We start from the raw sequence: 18,756 nt of genomic DNA on the forward strand, positions 1-18,756 counted from the left end.
TGTGTAAACTCTATCGATTGGGTGGCTGACAGTCTTGGGAGCCTCCATAGTAGGACAATCAATCCGGCTGCAGTGTCACCTGCCACTTTGCTGAACAGTTGACAATGCAATTATCCAGTGTGGAGGCAGGGAGTTGGCGTGTGTCAAACGCAGTTAGCCACTTTCCGGGCACTACTCGATAATGCGTTTCACCGCCGTGTGCAAGAGACGACGCGCGGAGACAGGAGCTGCTCAGAGCCACTGAGACCTGTGCTCCCTTTCTGCCTCAGAAACATCTCACTGCCCCTGACTTAACAACTGTATTCTAAAATGCTATTAAAATCGCGTCAATCAACTATTGTGTGCTTAAGGCTGAAGTTTGACCTGAGCGTCCAAGAAGCAGGCTGCAGTTCTAGCAAAACTGCAGGCACTTGGGAAAAGAAATTAAAAAATTATCAGATTACTGTCTAAAAGCCTGGGATTTTCAAAACCACAGCAGACAGACCACTAGAAAACTGGATTGCAGAGCAACTGCTGTCCGAGATCTAGTAAAACTGAAGTTTAAAGAGATGCCGTCAACTTGAAACCCAGTTTATTTCAAAAAATTGAGTACTTTCAGGTGCTCTAGCTGCTCCCTTACTCCCTCTGCCAATTTTCATGGTGTTACAGCTACATTTAGTTTTTCTTTTTAACCTTCTTCGTCTAGGAAGTGGGTGACAGACATCCCTGCTCATCCCCCAAATACGATACGTAATACTGTGAAATGGAGAGAATTCTCCTTCTTCCCATAGAAGATCTTTCCCTGGTTAGAGCGGCTGTTGGTGTTACATAAATCAATCAGCAAGGTTTAGTTGATTGTGCTCCTTTCAGCTAACGCATTCTGGCAGTTTGAGCATAAAAATTAGATTCTTACATTTTTGCAAGCATTTAAGTTAACAAAAATATAAATCAACGAGAAATTTTAACAGCTGTACGCACCTATTTCTTTTTTTCCAGTTAAAATGATTTTTACTTTGCCAAGTCCCACTAATTACTTTGTGTTCCACAGTGAAGAAAACGCTGTTCCTTGAAGCATTATATAAACTTTAAACACACATGACTGAGCACCAATTACATGGTGGGTGATGCTGGCTTGTGTATGTAAGGTAGGATTTTTTTTCTGTTTTAAATCACATACTATTCTAATCTGTTTTTCCTGCTCACTAGAGTCAACTTCTAGTATTAATATACAGGACAATACCCAAGAGACATTTATTAGCCACAGAATCCTTCAAATTTTATACGCGGACACAAACTATGGATAAAGAATCGGGTACAGCCCGTCCAATTATTGTATCTAACACTAAGCAAACAGACCTGTTAGCATTTTTATGTCAAGTATTACCTAATGGACAAGTACTTTCTCTCAAAGGAGAGAGGTATAAACATTAAGGAGCAGTTGGGCTACTCTGTCACACCAGTCCAAAGTACTGTCCTTCAGCAACAGAGGGATTACCATCGTTTTACACAAGGGCCGAGGTAAGGCATACTAGTGCTCTGGGACTCAGCAGCCCTCTAAAGGGAGTATAAGGCATAGAATAAGCACTTGAGAAACACGAAACTTATACATCTTGCCCACTTGGAAGCTTACAGCAGGTAGAAGTGACCAACGGAAAGTAAAAACCTAAATATAGGAAGGCTAAAATACCAGGCTGGAGAGGCTGCGAAGGATGCTCAGATGTATAGATGCATTCACCTCAGAGAGGGATGCTGACACTGGAAATGTGGCAGAGAAAGGCACTGAACTGAGCTCTTGCTAAGTGGGAGGAGATTAAGAATTTCGTTACAGCAAAGATTCCCTATACTCTTACCACAGACTGCTCTGGCATCCAAGTTGAAGTTTGCTTTAGCCTGCCAGGGTAAAATGAATGAATTCTGGTTCAAGTACACAGAAATAGGGAAGATGATTCTAGTTACTAGACTACTCTTCCAAAAGGCCTAAATATGCCAGTGACATCTTCCATTTCCCACAGAGTCTCTTAGGAGAAGTCACACTTTTACTGTACAGCTCAAATGCTTTTGCTGCATTTGAGTAGATCAGTTTATACCCTCTTACTGGTATAACCTCAAATGTAGCCTAAACCTCCTGGCATGGAAAAAAGGAAAGTCTCCTTGCCTCCTGAAGCTTTCCTGCATGTCTCATTATATTTTATCTGAAAAAGAGGGCACAGCTGGCTACTAGCTGAGATTCTAGAACAAGACTTTTCACGTCTGTTGCCAGCTTTGCTACTATCATTACAACATTAGAGAAAACGCTTCTCCATGGTTCAGTTTCCACATACACGTCAAACACAGATTTTAGGAGTTTTGTGTTAGAGTTCTGTGTTCATGAAACTGCACAGAGAAGCGCATCTGAGTTTTCCTGCTCTGTATAGAGCTTTCTGCCAGCCAGTTACCTGACACAAGAAGTCACTGTGTTCACAAACACCTGCTGCTGAACTGAAAAGTATCTACTTAGAATCTGATGCCAGGACTTCACACTTGAGAGCATGCTTCTAATGCTGCATGGATTTAGAAGGAGAAAAACTGGAGGAGCATACAGCCATTGCCCCTAAGCTCTTTCTTGGACAACTAACCCACAGTGGATGAAGGCTGGCCTACACCACTTGCTGATGAAGCACATCTTGATTCTCTGGCTATAGAAAGCCAACAGTGGGACTGCAACTGTTTGCTGGAAACTTTTAGACATTTTAATACAGTCCCACTTTCCAGGCACCTGCCTTAATTGTACATGACATGAGATCCAGGTGCAAATGGGCACCCAAGGATAACTGTAGTTCATTACAGCTTATAAGCCTTTACCAAGTCTCTCTATGCTAAGTTGTGCTGTTCTTTTCCCTCGGTAAGACATTACCAAAAAGATACAAGCCTCTTGCTAGCTTGGGAGGAGGGCAGCATGGAGAAATAAAGAGAAATATCAGAGAAATAAAGAGAAACTTCAGAGTTAAGTAATCCCTGTGTGTTTCTCCTTCTTCTAGAGTATCACAATCTATCAGACAGATCCTTGTCATGTTGATCTTTCTCAGACAGTATCCTTCCCTGAAAATGCCCTGCTTGCCATTTTAACATTTTCAAAGTCTTTCTCTCTTCTGTGTTATTTTTGATGCAACTGATCTGCTGAAGGGAAAGAAACCCAGAAGAGCAGCAGTGACTAGCTTGCTACTGCACCCAGAAGGCGGCTTTTTGGTGGGGAGCTGGAGGGGAGAAGAGGAGGATGGGGCAGGTGGAGAGAACTTAGCTAGAATTCTTCAATTCTTTCATATCTAAAGAGGACAGCAATCTCTGTTCTATCAGACCGCGCGGTTCGTGCTTTAAATGGTACTTGCTGCCAGCTTGCTTTCCCTGTCTCTCTCCCTTTGAAGCAGACTGGACAGCTTCCTCAAGCTGGCGTTATCACTCCCTCTAACCACTCTTGGCAGGCAATCTAATTCCCCCTGAAAAGGTCACCGCCATTTTAACTGCCTTTCAATCACATTAAGCACGCTGCCGCTCGTGCTCAGAGCACTGCGCCCGCAGCTCTCCTGACTGAGGTGCGATCGATAAACTGACATCCCACCCCCCACCTCAGCTCCCCAGCCGCCCCTCGCCTCCTTCCCCTCTCCTGGACAAGCTGCCTTCCCGGAACGGACGGCGAGAGACCCAGCGACAAAATCCTCTCCTCAAATCCGAGGCAGCAGAAGGGAGCTGCTAACCTGGCATTTACTAATCTTTGTCCCATCTGTTAAGAAACAGAAGGGTGCAGGCATCCCCCCCGCCTTCCCTAGACCTACAGAGGCAGCGACTTCACAGGACAGTTTGCTTAGGCACCAGTCCAGACACCTTTGAAGCTGTGTTACAAAGAACAAGCCTCCCTCAAGCTTCCCTCAATGCAATCATTACCGTTATCTCTCCCCCCGTGCTGCTTTTTTTTTTGCAGTTACGAGTTATGTGTTCCACCCATCGATCCCTGTGTAAGACACTGTTTTAAGTCCTCTTGCCTTTTGACTGTGCTAAGCCGTTTAAGAGATGACAGCAGCTTCTATCAGTGTGAAGCTGATGTGATTCTTTTCAGATAAAGCACTTTTTTTCCACTTCCCCCCCTCCCTTCCCTTCTTTCAAGTAAGAGACATACACACAAAAAGAGACACTGAATCTTTCAAAGAAAAAAAAACCCTTTTGAACTTCCCTCAGGAATTCTTTAAAGGGATAACCTTACAGTGTAAACACTGAGGGTAACGTGCATCCATTCTGGAAAGGAACAGAAGAATTGCTACAAATATGTTGAGCATTAGAAAAAAAAAAAATCCATCAGAGAGGAAGCCACTTGATGCTTTCACTTGCGAAGCCTTGCTGGCATCCTAAACAGAGAAACTCATTAGAGATGGCATGATATAATCCCCTACAACAATGAGTTTTGGAGAGGGATGATTCAGAGATGTTGGGAGAGAGAGTTACTGAATGTTCAGGTATTTCAAGAGAAATTTTAGTCTTGTGACATTGTACTGAGACAGGGAGATATTTGATTACTGTATCTGTTTAGTTTTTCACTTCGAAGTACAAGCTTAATTTAAACAGAGCTTGGTACTTCATGCTGGTATTCTTCTGCACCCACCCCAAACAGAAACAAGAACTCTCCTACAAACCCCCCTACTTCAAGCAGGACTTCTGCTGAAACAAAGTGGTTCCAAACCCTATAAAGCTGCCAATCTTCATTTACACCCTGCATTCTTCCAGTTTTGGTAAGCAAATTAAGTGATAGCAAAAGATGCTTTAAGAAGCCAGGAGGAATGTTAGAAGTACCAAATATTTCCTGAGAGAAAGCCTTCACTAAACTCAACAATTTCAGAGACAACATACTGATCCCTGCACCTCTCAATTATGTCATATTCCTCCTTGGTGCCACTGCCTGTTCTTTCCACCTGCTGCCCGAGGTATGCCAAGCTGTGCCAGCCAAGGAGGTGTGCTTTGGCTCTGCTGCACTAGACCTCACTGGGGGTTTGCAGTTGTAACACCAACACAGAAGCCAGAATTCTTTGTCTTCTAAGACAGCCCCTCAGGTTAGAGGAACAAGTTTTCCCTGCAAGTGCTTTGGAAGCAGGAAAGTGTCACCCTAGGAACCATATAAGTGAGAGTTTTAGCCTGTGATTGCTCTTAAGTATGAGACCATCTTCCAGAAAATCTGAACAGGGCTGTTCATTTCCCTGACCTTTCTGTTTTTAAGAAGAAAAACCCCAAGATCTCTCAACCTTACTCCACCTGGGAATCTGTCATGCCCTTTCATAAAATTGGCAGAGTGTATTCCTCATGTTGAGAGTGACTTTGTCCATTAACCAAAAACGATAAAAAGAAGAAGCCAGGACCTGTGTTAAGTCCTGCACCCCCTTTGCCCAGCTGTGACATCTCCTCAGAGCAACACACCATTAAAACTGAAATTAATGAGACACATGGCCATCTATTTTCCCCTCTGGTTTTATGTATTTCCCCATGTCATCTCTTTAGACACTGGTGACATCCCTGTAGCCTGGCAAGGGCTGTCTGGCATTATAAAAGACCTTTGATTTCCACATCGCTGCAACTTCTCAGCAAAGGGAACAGAGCCAAATGCAAAGCCTCGGGTGATGGGGGTTAACGAGGGCCTTGCCAACTCCAGACAAAGCAGTTTTAAGCATTAGAAAGCATCTACAAAACGTTGTGCTGGGCTTCAGGGCTGTAAATTAAGAATTCTGTCCCTAAAATAAGGCAAGAGCCAACACTGGCAGAGAAAGAAGAAAGGCAGTCACCTTAAGATTACCTGAGAGTGCACACAGCAGGCCTGAGTGATGGAGACCTCTGAATGCCAGCAGTCAGAGACAAAATGAGAGCCACAAAAGACAGCATGAAAAGTGTGATTTGACTAAAAATAAATGCAATCAGCCACCTATGAGGGATCACTCCAGCTCTGCTTTGGCCTTCCAAATTTTGCAGCAACTTTTTGTGCAGAGTAGGTAGGTATCCTGCATACACTACCTGGTTATCCCAAAATATTAGGTAGAAAGTTGGTGGCAAAAAGGTTCCCCTGTTTAGGGAAGAGGACACTTCTCTAGAGAAGCATGGCAGCTGCTGAATTCAGCTGCCAGCAGAGGTGTGCTCCAGTGGAGGAAGGCCAGGTGCTAAGGACCTGCCAGCAGCTCAGGTGGAGCTTCTGCCCCTTCCTCAGCAGTGGCTCTGCCACAAAAAGCTGCACAGGGAGGATGTTCCTCACTGTAAATGCTACAGGGATGTTCCAGTGCTTGTGAGCTGATCTACAGACACCTTTTATCCAGCACCACAAACGGAAGCAGTCAAACCCAAAAGCCTTCCCACCAGGGTAATTATGGAGGGTTTTAGAACTGCATGTAGTTGTGCTCTACTTTTCTCCTGGTCTTTCAGTCTTTTCCTGGGTCTGCTCATGTAACTCCTGAAGGTGTCATGAAGGTCTCAAAAAGGAAAGAAGAGACAGATCCCATACTTCTGGATGAAAACAAGGCCATTTCTAAGTATGAACTACAGAACTATCTGTCCATGTATGTGTAGCCATCTGGCAGAGGTTACAGCACTGGCTGATGCTGGAACCTGTCTAACTTCTGGTGGAGGAAAGCAGGTGATCTACAGAACACAAAGTCACATTTGAAAATTCCTTAAAGGAATTTGAAAATTCCTTAAAATAATGAAGAAAATGCAGCAAAGAGCAAGTACTTTACATTTACACAGCCTAACCACATCAATTACACACATTTTGTCCATCTGAAGCCTCATATGAAAGAGGGTCTCCATATGACTGAAGCAATATGGAAGGTTCAGGTCACATTTCAGTGAGTTAACTCAAAAACAAGTGGGAACATTAAGGTGAAGACAGCACGATGTCCACACCAAGGGAAGGGGAAGATCATGCTCTCCTCAAATTCAGGTGGTATGGTGAGGGTGAAGGAAGAAACTACTCATGCACAAAAAATGGATGAAATGAACTAAGTAGCCTTTTCTAATCTGGACTAGCAGTGAAAACAATAAAGGCACACAGACATCCCAAGCTTTCCTGCGATGGACTGTAGTGTCTCTGCTACATAAACAAGAGTCCAAGACCTTGCATGATCTCATCAGGCCTCTACCTGGAATCATGTACAGACACAACTCTCCATGGAGTCACGAAAAAGTTAGCTTACAGACACAGGATGCAACAGTGTGAGTTTCCCTGGGTGTCCTTTAAAACCCAAAGAAGCTGCTCCTTCAAGTCTGTGCTCCTAATCATCTGCTCTGCTACAACCCAGATACAATTTAATTTCAGAGGAAGGCAAGAGCAGATCAGGAGGGTCTGGTTGTATCTGAGCACATGGCTGGCTTTTAAGTCCAACTCCCTTATGCAGCAGCTTTTCCCCTTGAGATATTTTAAATTAAAATCCAAGCTGATATAGGAAGAGATCACATCCCATCCTCTTTATTGAACGAAGGGAGCCAGCATTCCCCCTCTCATTAGGCATGCACTACGTGGATTGCTTGTGAGAGACTCTTCTGAGTGCCTGAGGTTCATGCCAACGAACAGTTTAGTAAATCCTCCTCTTTGAGGCCAAAGGGCTTAGTGTAAGAAAGGGGCCAGGTTTCTAGATAAAATTACATTCACCAATAAAGCTCACGAGAGGTCAAATTTTGCCATAACTCACTCCCCCTTCGGTAACTGATTTCCCCGTCACCGGGGAAGGAGTAAAAGAAGAAGGAAAAATAAAATGTGTTTGTCTGAGTGCCCTAAGGGCTTGTAGTGCTGGAGGTGCAGAGCAGGTTCCTGGATTCTCATTTATCAACCTTAAAAGGGATGGAGTGATAAATGCACAACTGGCCCTTTAATATTTTATGCAGGTGCTACAGCGACTTAGCTGTCACCTCCAATACATCACCAGAGGCTGATACACCAGCTTTCGTCACTCCAGGCTGGGAATTTTTACAATTTCATTTCTATTTCCCTCTCTTCACATATTTCCATGTATTTCTTACTACGTGTAAGATACAAAAGGCTATTTTCCCCAAATGATCTAGCCATTCCTACTCATTCCCTCCTCAGACACATTTCTTGAGGAAGAAATAAACGCCACGCTTTTGTTCAGGATTTGCACAAATTCTGACTCTCGTCATTCAAGAGAGACAGAAAACACTTTACCTTCTGGCAAAGGCTGATCTTTCCTCCCTTTCTGAGAGGCAAACCCCCACATCCCTCCCTTTAAAGACAGGTCATGATGAACTTCCACAGTAGAAAGGTTTACAAGCGCCCCCAAAGCAGCGGCGCACCTCGGAATCCTCCCTCCAGGAGGGTAGTGGCCCGTATCCTCTTCTGCCCGCACCACTCGTACTCTTCAAAGCGGTTCCCGTTCTCGTTCTCGATGTCCACAGAGTCATCCTCAGTCATGCATGAACCTTCTCTCTGCACAGGGTAAAGCAGGGGCAGAGTGTTGAGATGTACAAAGTAGTTCTTCGGGGTTAAACAGCTCATGGTGGGATGGAGAAGGAAAGCTGGGCCGTTCCCGGGACAGCTAAGTATGGAGAGGACAGCAGCATCTACTCCCGCCCCCGTTCCCAGTGACCTAAATCTAGAAGTAAATAGGTGCTGGAAGAAGTTGACAAGCTTAAGATCAAAACAAGTTGCAAGGTTCATAATTTTTACACATGGAAATTTAAGCTCTGGTTCCAATAACAATGCTGGTGTTCATTTCAAAATGTACTCCCCTGTCTTGGATGTGCAATTCCTCTCATGTAAACCATAGATTCCTTTGACCCCCAGCAGGAATGTTCTCCTATAGCATATCTTTGGGACATACTGATTAAAGACACCTCTCTTTACAATATGCACCTCTCAGGGCAGCAAGAATGAATTTGTTATCATCTCTACTGAGGGCTTTTCCTGAGAAACACAAACAGAAAGCCCTATGACACAACTGCCTCCCTCCCGTAGGGTTTGTTTGTCCTTCTTCCTTGCTGTCTTTAGGATAAACAGCAAGAGAATGGTTTAGTTTAAATGCACTTCTTGGAGTAAGATGGTCATGCAACGTTTACAAATTCCAGCCTGTTACAAAAGAACGCAACAAAAACTAATTCTAATGTTTTCAAAGGCACAGATCAGAAAGAACTCTTCTTGCTGTGCTACGTAGGAAGCTTGAGGTCCTACAAAAGGTTACATAAACTTCAATAGCACCACCTTTACAATCTATAACTTAGACTTCTGTCACAGCAGAAGGGTGCATAAAGTGAAAAAAGTTATTAATGCCACACAGCAGAAAAATCCAGAAGAATCCATCTTCCAAGACAAAGAGAAGTGACAACAAATCTTAGAAAGACAGTTAGCATTGCCTGCAAGCTCAGCAATGTTAGTTTTTGCCCCACATTAGGTCAACTGCAGACAAAGCTGGGAGTAGGGAGAAGGGAATGGCAGCTGGTGATCCTGCTGCGCCTCTACCTTTGCAAGGCATTGTTCCACATGCCTACTCATCTCCTCCTCGGATCCTGACAGAGGTCGGCTGCAGAGGGGACATACCTGCCCTTCGTCTTGCTTCCTCCGTTTCATTTTTCCAATCCGAGCTGCATGGAGAAACCAGGGAAAGAAAACAAACAAAAAAGGAAGACATGTCAAGTTTGTAGATCCGCTCTTCATTTGCTCAGCTCCAAATAATAAACCTTTGGCAGAGATGATAAGATTTCGCACCAGAAAATCCTGTTGCAACTCCCTGTTCTGACCTCTATAAGCAGTGCAGAGACTGTTACTTGGCATTTTTCAGATTAAATCTGTAACATGTGGACAAGTACTCCCTGATTTCAAAGAGGCAGCTAGGAGAGGGAACATCTGCTGCACATCCCCAGGTAAGTTATTAAAATGGTTAAATACTTGTTCTTGGAAGGCTGAAATTGTTTTCAAAGTTGAGTGATCAAGCCAGTGAATTCTGGTTTGGATTCTGCCTTCTAAGCCTGAGGCCCTTCCACTAACACATCTATTCCCTACAGGATAACGTAGCACCTGAAAGCCTTGGACAAGGTATGTAACAGTCACCTCCAGGACCACAGAGCCTCCTGTACACCCCGAAAAATTCCTTCCCGCAACACCACAAACAAGTAAGAGCACCATCTTACAAGCATAGCTTCTGACTCTCTGTTGTTTTATTTCATTAAAAAAGGGGGCTACACTGGGCACGCTCTGGGAAACAAACATGTTAGGAATCACAATGATTAGAAAAAGCAGCCAAGGTAGCCTGTTGCTTAATCCAATATCTGGTTAATTTGAGCCATCGTTTAATGTGATCAAAACATCTGGAACCAAATCATTTGCATTAAAAAGAACTTCTGTCTTTTATTATGATGGCTTTAGGCAGGTATTACTGAATAACTCAATCACTGGCTGCAGGAAAGTCACTGTTTAATTAATAAGGAAGGTCAAAATTCTGAATGAGAGACAAGGAAAAGCCCAAGGAAAGCCCATGTGATAATGAGAGATGACACCACCAAAAAGCTGCATTAGCCAGAAATCGTTACTGACATTGTGAGCACTGCAGCATGCTCTGAAAGCCTTCATGCCTCAACACTGTGGGATCAACAGCTCCCTGCAGCCAACGAGTCAGAGAAAGCTGCTGGAATGCCAGGATGAGAAGGACCAGTGTACAGGAAAGTTTCTGTCAACTGTTTTCTGAAGTGCATCATTTAAAGCACACACATCACCAAGTGATTTATAAAGTTCCAGCTGAACACATCAATACAGACCTGAAAGGCCTCTCACAAGGCTTTCTCATCGGCTTCCCTGGACACAGGACCCTCTGGGTTAGGATATACTTTCCCACAATCCAGAACTAGGAGTATTCACCATGCCCTATACTCTCTGACGCTTCAGCAGTAAGAAAGCTTCAAATTATTCCCTGGGCATTGCTTTTTCTCGCTGAGACAGAGATGTGGGAAAACTACCTGAAAATTCAACCTCCCCTCCTCACACGATGAAAAGGATTCTGCAAATGTGACATTCCTAGAATAAGGGACAGCAACTTGAGACCAAAACAAAAATGTTTTCAATATCTGGCACTTTGAACAACAGAGACTCTCAAGTTAACACACACAGCTTTCACCGTTTGTCTAAATTTTATTTGCTGATGCTCCACAACCTTCTCTCGTGTTGGGTACACCACACTGACAGCTCCCCAGCCCCCTACTGTAGTCAGAGTTAAGCCATGCTCTTTCTCTTTTGTACTTGAGCACACAAGAGACTTCTGAAGTTCTGGTTTGGTGCATGCCTGTATCCTCCAGCATGGCTCTTTTGTGTAAGTTAAGGATGTTCTTTCCTTGCTCCTTTCTAGCTCTGTAGAACCAGCACAAAATTAGGAAGAAGGCTGGAATCAGACACGACTTGACCATTGCCTAGCAAACTGACTGGAGAGAAACACAGGAACAAAGCCTTCTCTATCCTGACTGCAGACATGAATTTCTCTCACCTCATCATGTTTTCAACCAGGGAAACGTAGGGAAGGAACAGTTTAATTATGCTGGTAGGACTCCCCATGGTCAAACAATTCAGCTAAGTCAGTCTGCCTGGTGAATTTATTAGTATTTTTAACTTTTTTTATTGCCATCTTCCAGTTCATGCACTGTAGCAGTGACACAAGGAAGAAAACTTGTTTTAGGTCTTCTGCTGTTAAATTCCTGGGACCATTTTGCCAGAACAAGCACCTGATCTCTGCTGTTGAAATGTTAGTGTAGAGCTGGGAATAGAACCTCCCCCTGCTCCAGCTCCACACAGGACCCAGCAGCCAGCCCCTCTCCTGGCTCCTTTAGCTCCGCAGAGGAGCGTCCCTTTAAGCCGCGGCGCCACAAGTGAAAAAAGCCACCGAAAAAGAAAGAGGTGTTGAAAACAAATCCCCCTGCGTTAAAAACAAACCCCCCTGCCGTTTTCATTCCGTGGTCATTGGCAGCGGCAGCGTTGCGCCCACGCAGGCCAAGGGTGCCCCTGGTGACTGCGGGCCGGGAACGGGGAAAGCACATGGGAGCAGCGCTGTCCCTGCCCGACACGACACAGCCCGGCCATCACTTCCAATCAGCGCCGCGGCGACAGAGCGGCCCCAAAGGCAGGGGGTGATTGTGGCGCTGTCCCGAAGGGGAGCAGCTCAAAAGAACACGCGAGTGAGACCACAGGATTGTTAATTAGTGTTGATAGATGCGATCATTTCTAATTAGCTCACTAATCCCTCTCCCCCCCCCCCGTGCTCCTGTCGCAGGAGAATGGGAGAGGAAGGGAAGAAAAAAAAAAAGAAAAAAAGCCGTTCCCTCTCGTAATTCAGGAAGATAAAAATACAGACAGCAGAGGACTGGATGCACGAAGAGGACAGAACTCAGGGAAGGAGGCTTTGGCACAAGGCTGACCCATTCTTACCTCTGACTGAACAAAGACTCCATAGTTATTATTCCAACCTTCTGCCAGGAGGTGAGGAGTTCACTAATTTTTATTAGCATTAATAATTATTATTAGGCCATCAGAGGGCTTCCAGCACCTCTGAGGCCTCACTTTTAACAGATGTACATTACCCTACACACTGCTCCTGCTGCAAGTGCATGTTCTCCTTCAGATTACACAAAACCATCAGGCCAGGGAGTTTAAGTCACCATGGCAGATGAATGAGAAACTAGCTTATGGAGGTGAGCAAGAATTGGGACCCTCTGCAAGAGCCAGGATCTCACCTATGGTCTCTGCCTTACCTTAGGAGCTGTGCTGGCAAAGGGAGTTGCTCTTCCCTTCCCTAATATGGGACTATGCAAGGTGAGAGGGTGCTTGCACTAGAGAGGGAGCCAAACTGCACTCGACAAAGCCTCTACTGTGAGGGAACACTGGCCCCTGCCTTCCCACGGGTGTGGAGAGAAGGAGCCAGCCCACCACTGCTGCCTTATGGGCAGAAGAGTCTGAGGATCTTTTCTCACAGTGGGCTCTCCCCAGCAAGGCTAAACCTTTTTAATGCCTGAAGATCGTGTTACTCTCAAGCCCAGCACAACTTCCTGTGAGAAAAGCTAATGGATTTCAGTGTTCACTGGTACTCCCTCCCCAGGCAAAAATTCACCTTCAGGACAGGGCACTAATTACCTCAGAAGTGCTCTTACACAGCATCTAGCAGTGGACACTGCACCAACCTCTACTGCAGCATCAAAGGAGATGATTAAGTTACTAGGAATACCTCTTATGATTCCCTCCACCAGTTTGAGTGGTCCCCCGAGTCCTATGCAGACATCATTAGCAGCGCCTGCAATGGCAGGCCAATCAAATTAAGTGGAAACATTTTTGTCTCCTTTCCAGTGAAAATCATCCAGCTTTATTCCTCCCCCACCCATCAGCTACAAAAGCACACGACACGCTGGTGGTGGTTCAACAATAAACTGTGCACTGACCTCCTCCATGGAGGTCTGTTCAGAAAGACAGGCTTAGGGTCACCACCAAAATGGGAATCGGCTTCTCAAGGAAAGGAGCAAAAGGAGCTTTGTAAGGACCCATTTTTCAACTCACCTGAGAATGCCAATTTTGCAAATAGCCCTAAATTTGAATCAAAGATATTCAGGCACAAGAGCCAGCACCTGGTCTCTGCAAATCTACCAGAGAAGTCTTAAGGAGTGGTTATACCTATTTTTGTTGGGCCTATCACCAAAAACTTGTGTGGATGATCAACTTATCCAGAGCATTTGATCTAAGGGAACAAAGGCAGCAATGGCAGAGCACAAGAAGCCATCTCAAGAATAAGAAAAAGCAAGAAAACAGATGGTCAAGAAGGAATCTGTTTCAGACCTTATGTACAATTTGCTGCTCATCTGCCCAAGAGAGAACATTAAGGGCCAGATTCCCAAAAGGGTCTCAGTGGGGCTTTCAGATTTGCATGGCCAAAGTTCCACAGAGATGATTGTCAGCAACCTTCAATCTGACACTATTCTCTGAGGCTGGCACACACTTAACCTGCTGAATCCATGTTCTGATACACTAACCAAGAACTTTGTGCCTCTAATACTGAATGACTACTTAACCTGCTCTGCACTGCTAAACTCCATAAGCATCAATTTACAGGGTGGCTTAAAGTTTCCAGTGTGGCAACACTGGAAATAAGGTAAATGAAATAAATGCCTTCTTTATCACGTGGGTTCATCAGGAATCAGCACCTCATACTCCTGGGTTCACAAGGACACAATCTCTGGATAGTGAGTTTAGCACAGGTGAGAGGTGCAGGATTAACTCACTGAGGCTGACAGGGAAGTTGGGATACAAACACTCAACCAACAGCCTAAAAGAGAACATTAATCTCCTGCTCCAGAGCTTGAAAATGCATTTGCCTTACTTACAGCTCTATTTAAGTCATAGGTCTGACTTACAGAAATAAAATTCTGGCCAGTCAGGTACATGTAAACCATTTAACTATCAGGACCTAATCATGTTGCAGCCAGGCAAACAGCAGCTCACAGAAGACATTTCCCTCTCCACCTTCTTTCCTAGCTCCTTTTGCACATTCCCAAATGACTACAACAGCATAGAACACATAAAGGTCCAAACAAGACTCAGGCAAAAACAGCCCAGGAAGCCAAGATTTGGTTCAAGGACTATGTGGGAGAAGAGCAAACACTGTGGGCCCCTTTTTATGGGAGAAGTTTCCAAAGTGCTTCTAGAACTCAACTGATAGAAGCTTGACAGGAGATACCAAGATAAACTGGTTACAACAATATTGAAAAGTACATGTAAAACACAAAACCAAATTAAATAGTTCTTTGACAGACAAGCTGCATTTGATAAGTTTCTGCAGTGTGCCAATAAGAATGATAAACAAAAAGCCAGCTACCTTTGGACGAGTCCTACACAACTTCTGTTCATGTGAGCTAATTGGGACAAGGAAACCACTCTCACAGACTAAGCTATAAGGTTGTGTGATTGATCAGAAGCTCATTAAAACACAAGATATAGACAAATGAGCTTTTATTTTCCCCTAAAGCACTCCAATGTTCTCCATCTTGAGATGTTCAACAACTAACAATAATGTGGTAAAACTTACAAATACCACGGAATTATTTCAGTGCAAACAAACGAGGAGGATGAGTTCAGAGGTACAAATACAAAGCAGTATAACCTACTCAACCATCCAACTGAATACTGACCTAAAAACACAAGACTGGACCAGGCATCATCACTACAGGTATGTTCTGGAAACAGCAGTAATCAGTCACAAAAGGCTAAAGCCAGGAGGAACCAGTTCTGGTCTAGTTTTATCATCTCTGGGACCCAAAGCACTTCAGCCAAATTTCTGCATCTGGCTTCCTAACATCTGCACCTCGTACTGTCAGGGTGTACAAGGCATTATGTAAGTTAACCCAATGTCCTCATTTGGAATATGGCTCTAAGTTTTGCTCACTCTTCCCTAAAAGGTACATACAAAAAGAGTAAAAGGTCCAGCAAAACACCGTACAAAACTACTGGCTTCCCTTCAGATGAGCCCAGCCTCACAGAAACATCTAAGAACAGGGGCCAAGAGGAGTTCCTAGATCAGATCACAGCCTGCCCAGATTGTGCTGCAGCCCTGCTTCGGGTTAGGGCCCAAAGCACAAAGCACTGCTGAGCCAGTTCAGCAGGGCACGCTGCCATCAAGAGCTTCCGTTCGCAGTGATGGACTCCACAACACCAAGAATTCCAAAACTGTGGCTCAGACTTTTAAGAAATATTTAAAATAGGGTAAATACACATTGTTGGCCTGAAAAAAGGTGGAAGGTGGGAGCTTAGCCCCAGCTATCCAAAAACGATAAAGTAAGAGCTTGACATCCCTGACTCCGGAGACCTCTGTCACACAAAACAAGTCACCACAGAGCAGCACCTCTGAAGTCTCTGTGTCAGGAAAGTGTCCACCTGCCAGCGCTGGCAGCTCACTGCACTCATCTCAGAGTGCAGATATGAGCACACCTGCCAGCAGGTGCAAGGCAACTCACCTCTTTGTTGTATGACTTAACAGACTTGCAAGAGTTCACAGGTTTTTGGCCCTCTGGGTTGATATTTAAAAACCCCCAAGCTAGCTCTGAATTCACTTATGTGTAACTTATCACAGATCTGGGTCGGGAGCTTCTGTTTGCTTAAGACTGTGCTAAACGTGGAGGACTCAAAATTCAAGCAAACCATTTTGCTATTGGCACACTCTAAAGCCTTTTGTTATTTTGTTACAGTATATCTTCTTCTAAACAAACTCTATTAGCACAACATCACTGGTGTTTTCTTTAATTAACAGATCAGGAAACTCGAGATTAATGAGCCTCCTGATAGCCTGAACAACCAAATTCTGACTAAATGTTACATAGTGAAGGAGCTACAAGCAACATAAAACCAGATGAGAGATTGTTGTAACTGTTTAAATGGTAAGTTCTGACTTCACTGAACTTTGAGAAAAGTTTCAACTCCCTCAGCTGTAAAAAAAGTTTCATTTCAGCTTTCTTTTTCCAATTTAGAAGCACAGAGATGGGATACCTCTCTCTGAAATGAAGTGAGGTCTGATTTGCTTTTTAAAAAAAGCACCAAGATGCTTTCCTCTAGAAATACTTGTTTACTTGCTGTTAGGAGCACACACAGATACAAGTTAGTACCAGCATCGGTGGCTTTGAGAGGAAAAAAAAAAACCAAAGAAAACAAACCATGACGTCAGACGACGCTCAGGCTGCTGGTTTAAAAGTTTACTTCAAGATTCAGCCATGTGAGCTGTGAGAGCTCAGCAGCCGGACCCCGGAATGAAAACACGGGATCCAGGGCCTGGTTCATCCCGGGCGGTGGAAGCCGCTTCCCCGGGGAGCCCAGGTGGGAGCAGGGCTTCCCCCGCACACCCCCTGCGCCCCGTGTGCACGGCGAGGCCGGAGGCGGCCCCCGGCCCACGGAGGGTCTTGGGGGGGGTGTCACAGAACTCGGCCCAACTCTGGGAAGTTGCCCGGGCGGGGAAGGGGCGGGGGCCGCACTCACCGTTCAGCCGGGTCTGCCGGTTTGCTCGCACCCGCAGGAAGGTCTGCAGAGGGGACACAAAAGCGGAGAAGCGTCAAGGCCCGGGTGTAAACAACTCGCCCCCCGTCCGTACCCAGCCCGGCCCCAACGCCGCCCAACAGCGAAATTCACCCTAGGAACAACGCACGGCCGCGGAGGGCCAACTCCGTTCCCCTCAAGCACACCAACCTAGTTCCGGCCCCGCCCGCCGCGCGCCCCCCTTCCCTTGAAACAACACACGCTCTCGACAATAGTCAGCGGCGCCGCGGGCGGGCGGCGGGCCCGGGATGCGGATGGATGCCCGGGCCGCGGCCGTGCGGGGCGCCGGCCGCCTCAGCCCCAGGCTGGCCGCCGCCTCGATTGAGCCCCGGTCATGTGACCCGCCGCGCGCGGGTGAGAGTTCACCCGGCAGTTCCCATGGCAACCGACAGGGGGCGGCAGCGCCTGGCGAGCCCGGCCAATCAGAGCCCCGGGACGGCCGGGGCCCGGGGGACTGGCCAATCAGCAAACAGGGGTTACTGGAACACAGGGAGGCCTGGCCAATCAAGAATCGGGGGTGACTGGGACCCTGGGTGCCTGGCCAATCAGGAATCAGAAGCCACTGGAGCCCAAAGGGTCATGACTAATCAGAGCCCGGGGGCAGGTGGCGCCCAGGGGCCGTTGGCCAATCAGATCCGGGGAGCAACTTAGAAGCAGCTTCCCTTGTCCAATAGGGATTGAGCGCCCTTCAGGCCCAACATCACTGGCCAATCAGTGCCTGGGCCCCAACTGTAACCCAAAGGCATTGGCCAATCAGGCACCAGGGGCAACACTCTCCAACCTTCCCTGCCCAATCAGGGCCTGGGGGCCCAAGCAGTAATAAAACCCAAAGGCTCACAGCCAATGGGCGCCCAGCGGCCCCTGCCCAGCCCCACCATGGAGCCCAGGGCTGTTCCCAGCCCCTGCCCTGGCTGTGGGAGCAGAGTCCTGGGAAGCAGAGCCTTGTCCTTCCCGGATGTCCCGCAGGCTCAGCGCAGTTGGACACAGACACCAGATGGGTCTACCACTTCCAGGCTGGGCGCCCACCTCAGGTCCAGAGCTCTGAACCCTGCCCGTCCTCCCCACTGCTGTGGGGGCACAGGTGGAGTGCTGCCGCCTCACCCCTGTTTTCCAGCCTCTCCTCATCTTTTCCTTCCCTTTTCAGCAAACCTCAGCGGTCAAACTTGTCTTGTGGATTTCTCTCCCTCATCTGCCCCACAGCTGTGGTGAGAGATGGGGCCAGTAGATGAGCCTGCAGTTGGGACAGAGGTGGGGGCTACAAATTGGGCAGCAGAGGCTCCTACACACACAGATCTCATCTGTTCCCCCCCTCTGAACACTCCCCTTTGCTTCTTGGAATCAAACCTGTGTTTCGGGTCTCTGCTCTGGCACCTGACAATTTGCCGCTCCCTCTTCAGATGGAAAACAAAACCCCCCCGATATGTTTCTCTGTCCCAGGAGCTGATGGGCAGCCAGCCAGGTCGGGTGCTGGCTGGTGATCTTCACCCAGTCCTGACCCACGTCCTATATCCCAGCTCTGCCTGCCCACGGAACTCGCAGTTGGATTTTCATACACGCAAGCACTCACAAATCCAAAGCTGCCAGTTGGTTTTACCCTGTTAATGAATTGAGCTGTCTTTCGGGAATCACGCTCGCTGCTGAGCTGGGGTGACGGAGATGAGCCTTCCCTGGACAAGGATTTTAGGCTTTCAGTTGTGCTACACTTGTTTTTAGTCACAAATATC

General features: G+C 46.4%; 1 protein-coding gene across 6 annotated transcripts in view; it reads right to left on the reverse strand.

The window, feature by feature from the left end:
- RNF220 (ring finger protein 220) overlaps positions 1-18,756 on the reverse strand; it is a 214,438-nt gene that overhangs the window by 39,933 nt on the left and 155,749 nt on the right. For 4 of the 6 annotated variants that reach the window (XM_029959681.1, XM_029959682.1, XM_018072287.3 and 1 more), the window contains exons 5-7: positions 16,976-17,018; positions 9,452-9,573; positions 8,290-8,422 (exon numbers count right to left, since the gene is read on the reverse strand). In XM_029959681.1, coding sequence (XP_029815541.1) covers positions 8,290-8,422; positions 9,452-9,573; positions 16,976-17,018 — 298 coding nt within the window. The remainder of the gene's footprint in view (positions 1-8,289; positions 8,423-9,451; positions 9,574-16,975; positions 17,019-18,756) is intronic. The other 2 variants (XM_029959683.1, XM_018072291.3) reach the window with 1 other exon arrangement.

Source organism: Manacus vitellinus, unplaced genomic scaffold (assembly GCF_001715985.3).
Source record: "Manacus vitellinus isolate BGI_N305 unplaced genomic scaffold, ASM171598v3 scaffold_21_pilon, whole genome shotgun sequence".
Classification (NCBI taxonomy): domain Eukaryota; kingdom Metazoa; phylum Chordata; class Aves; order Passeriformes; family Pipridae; genus Manacus; species Manacus vitellinus.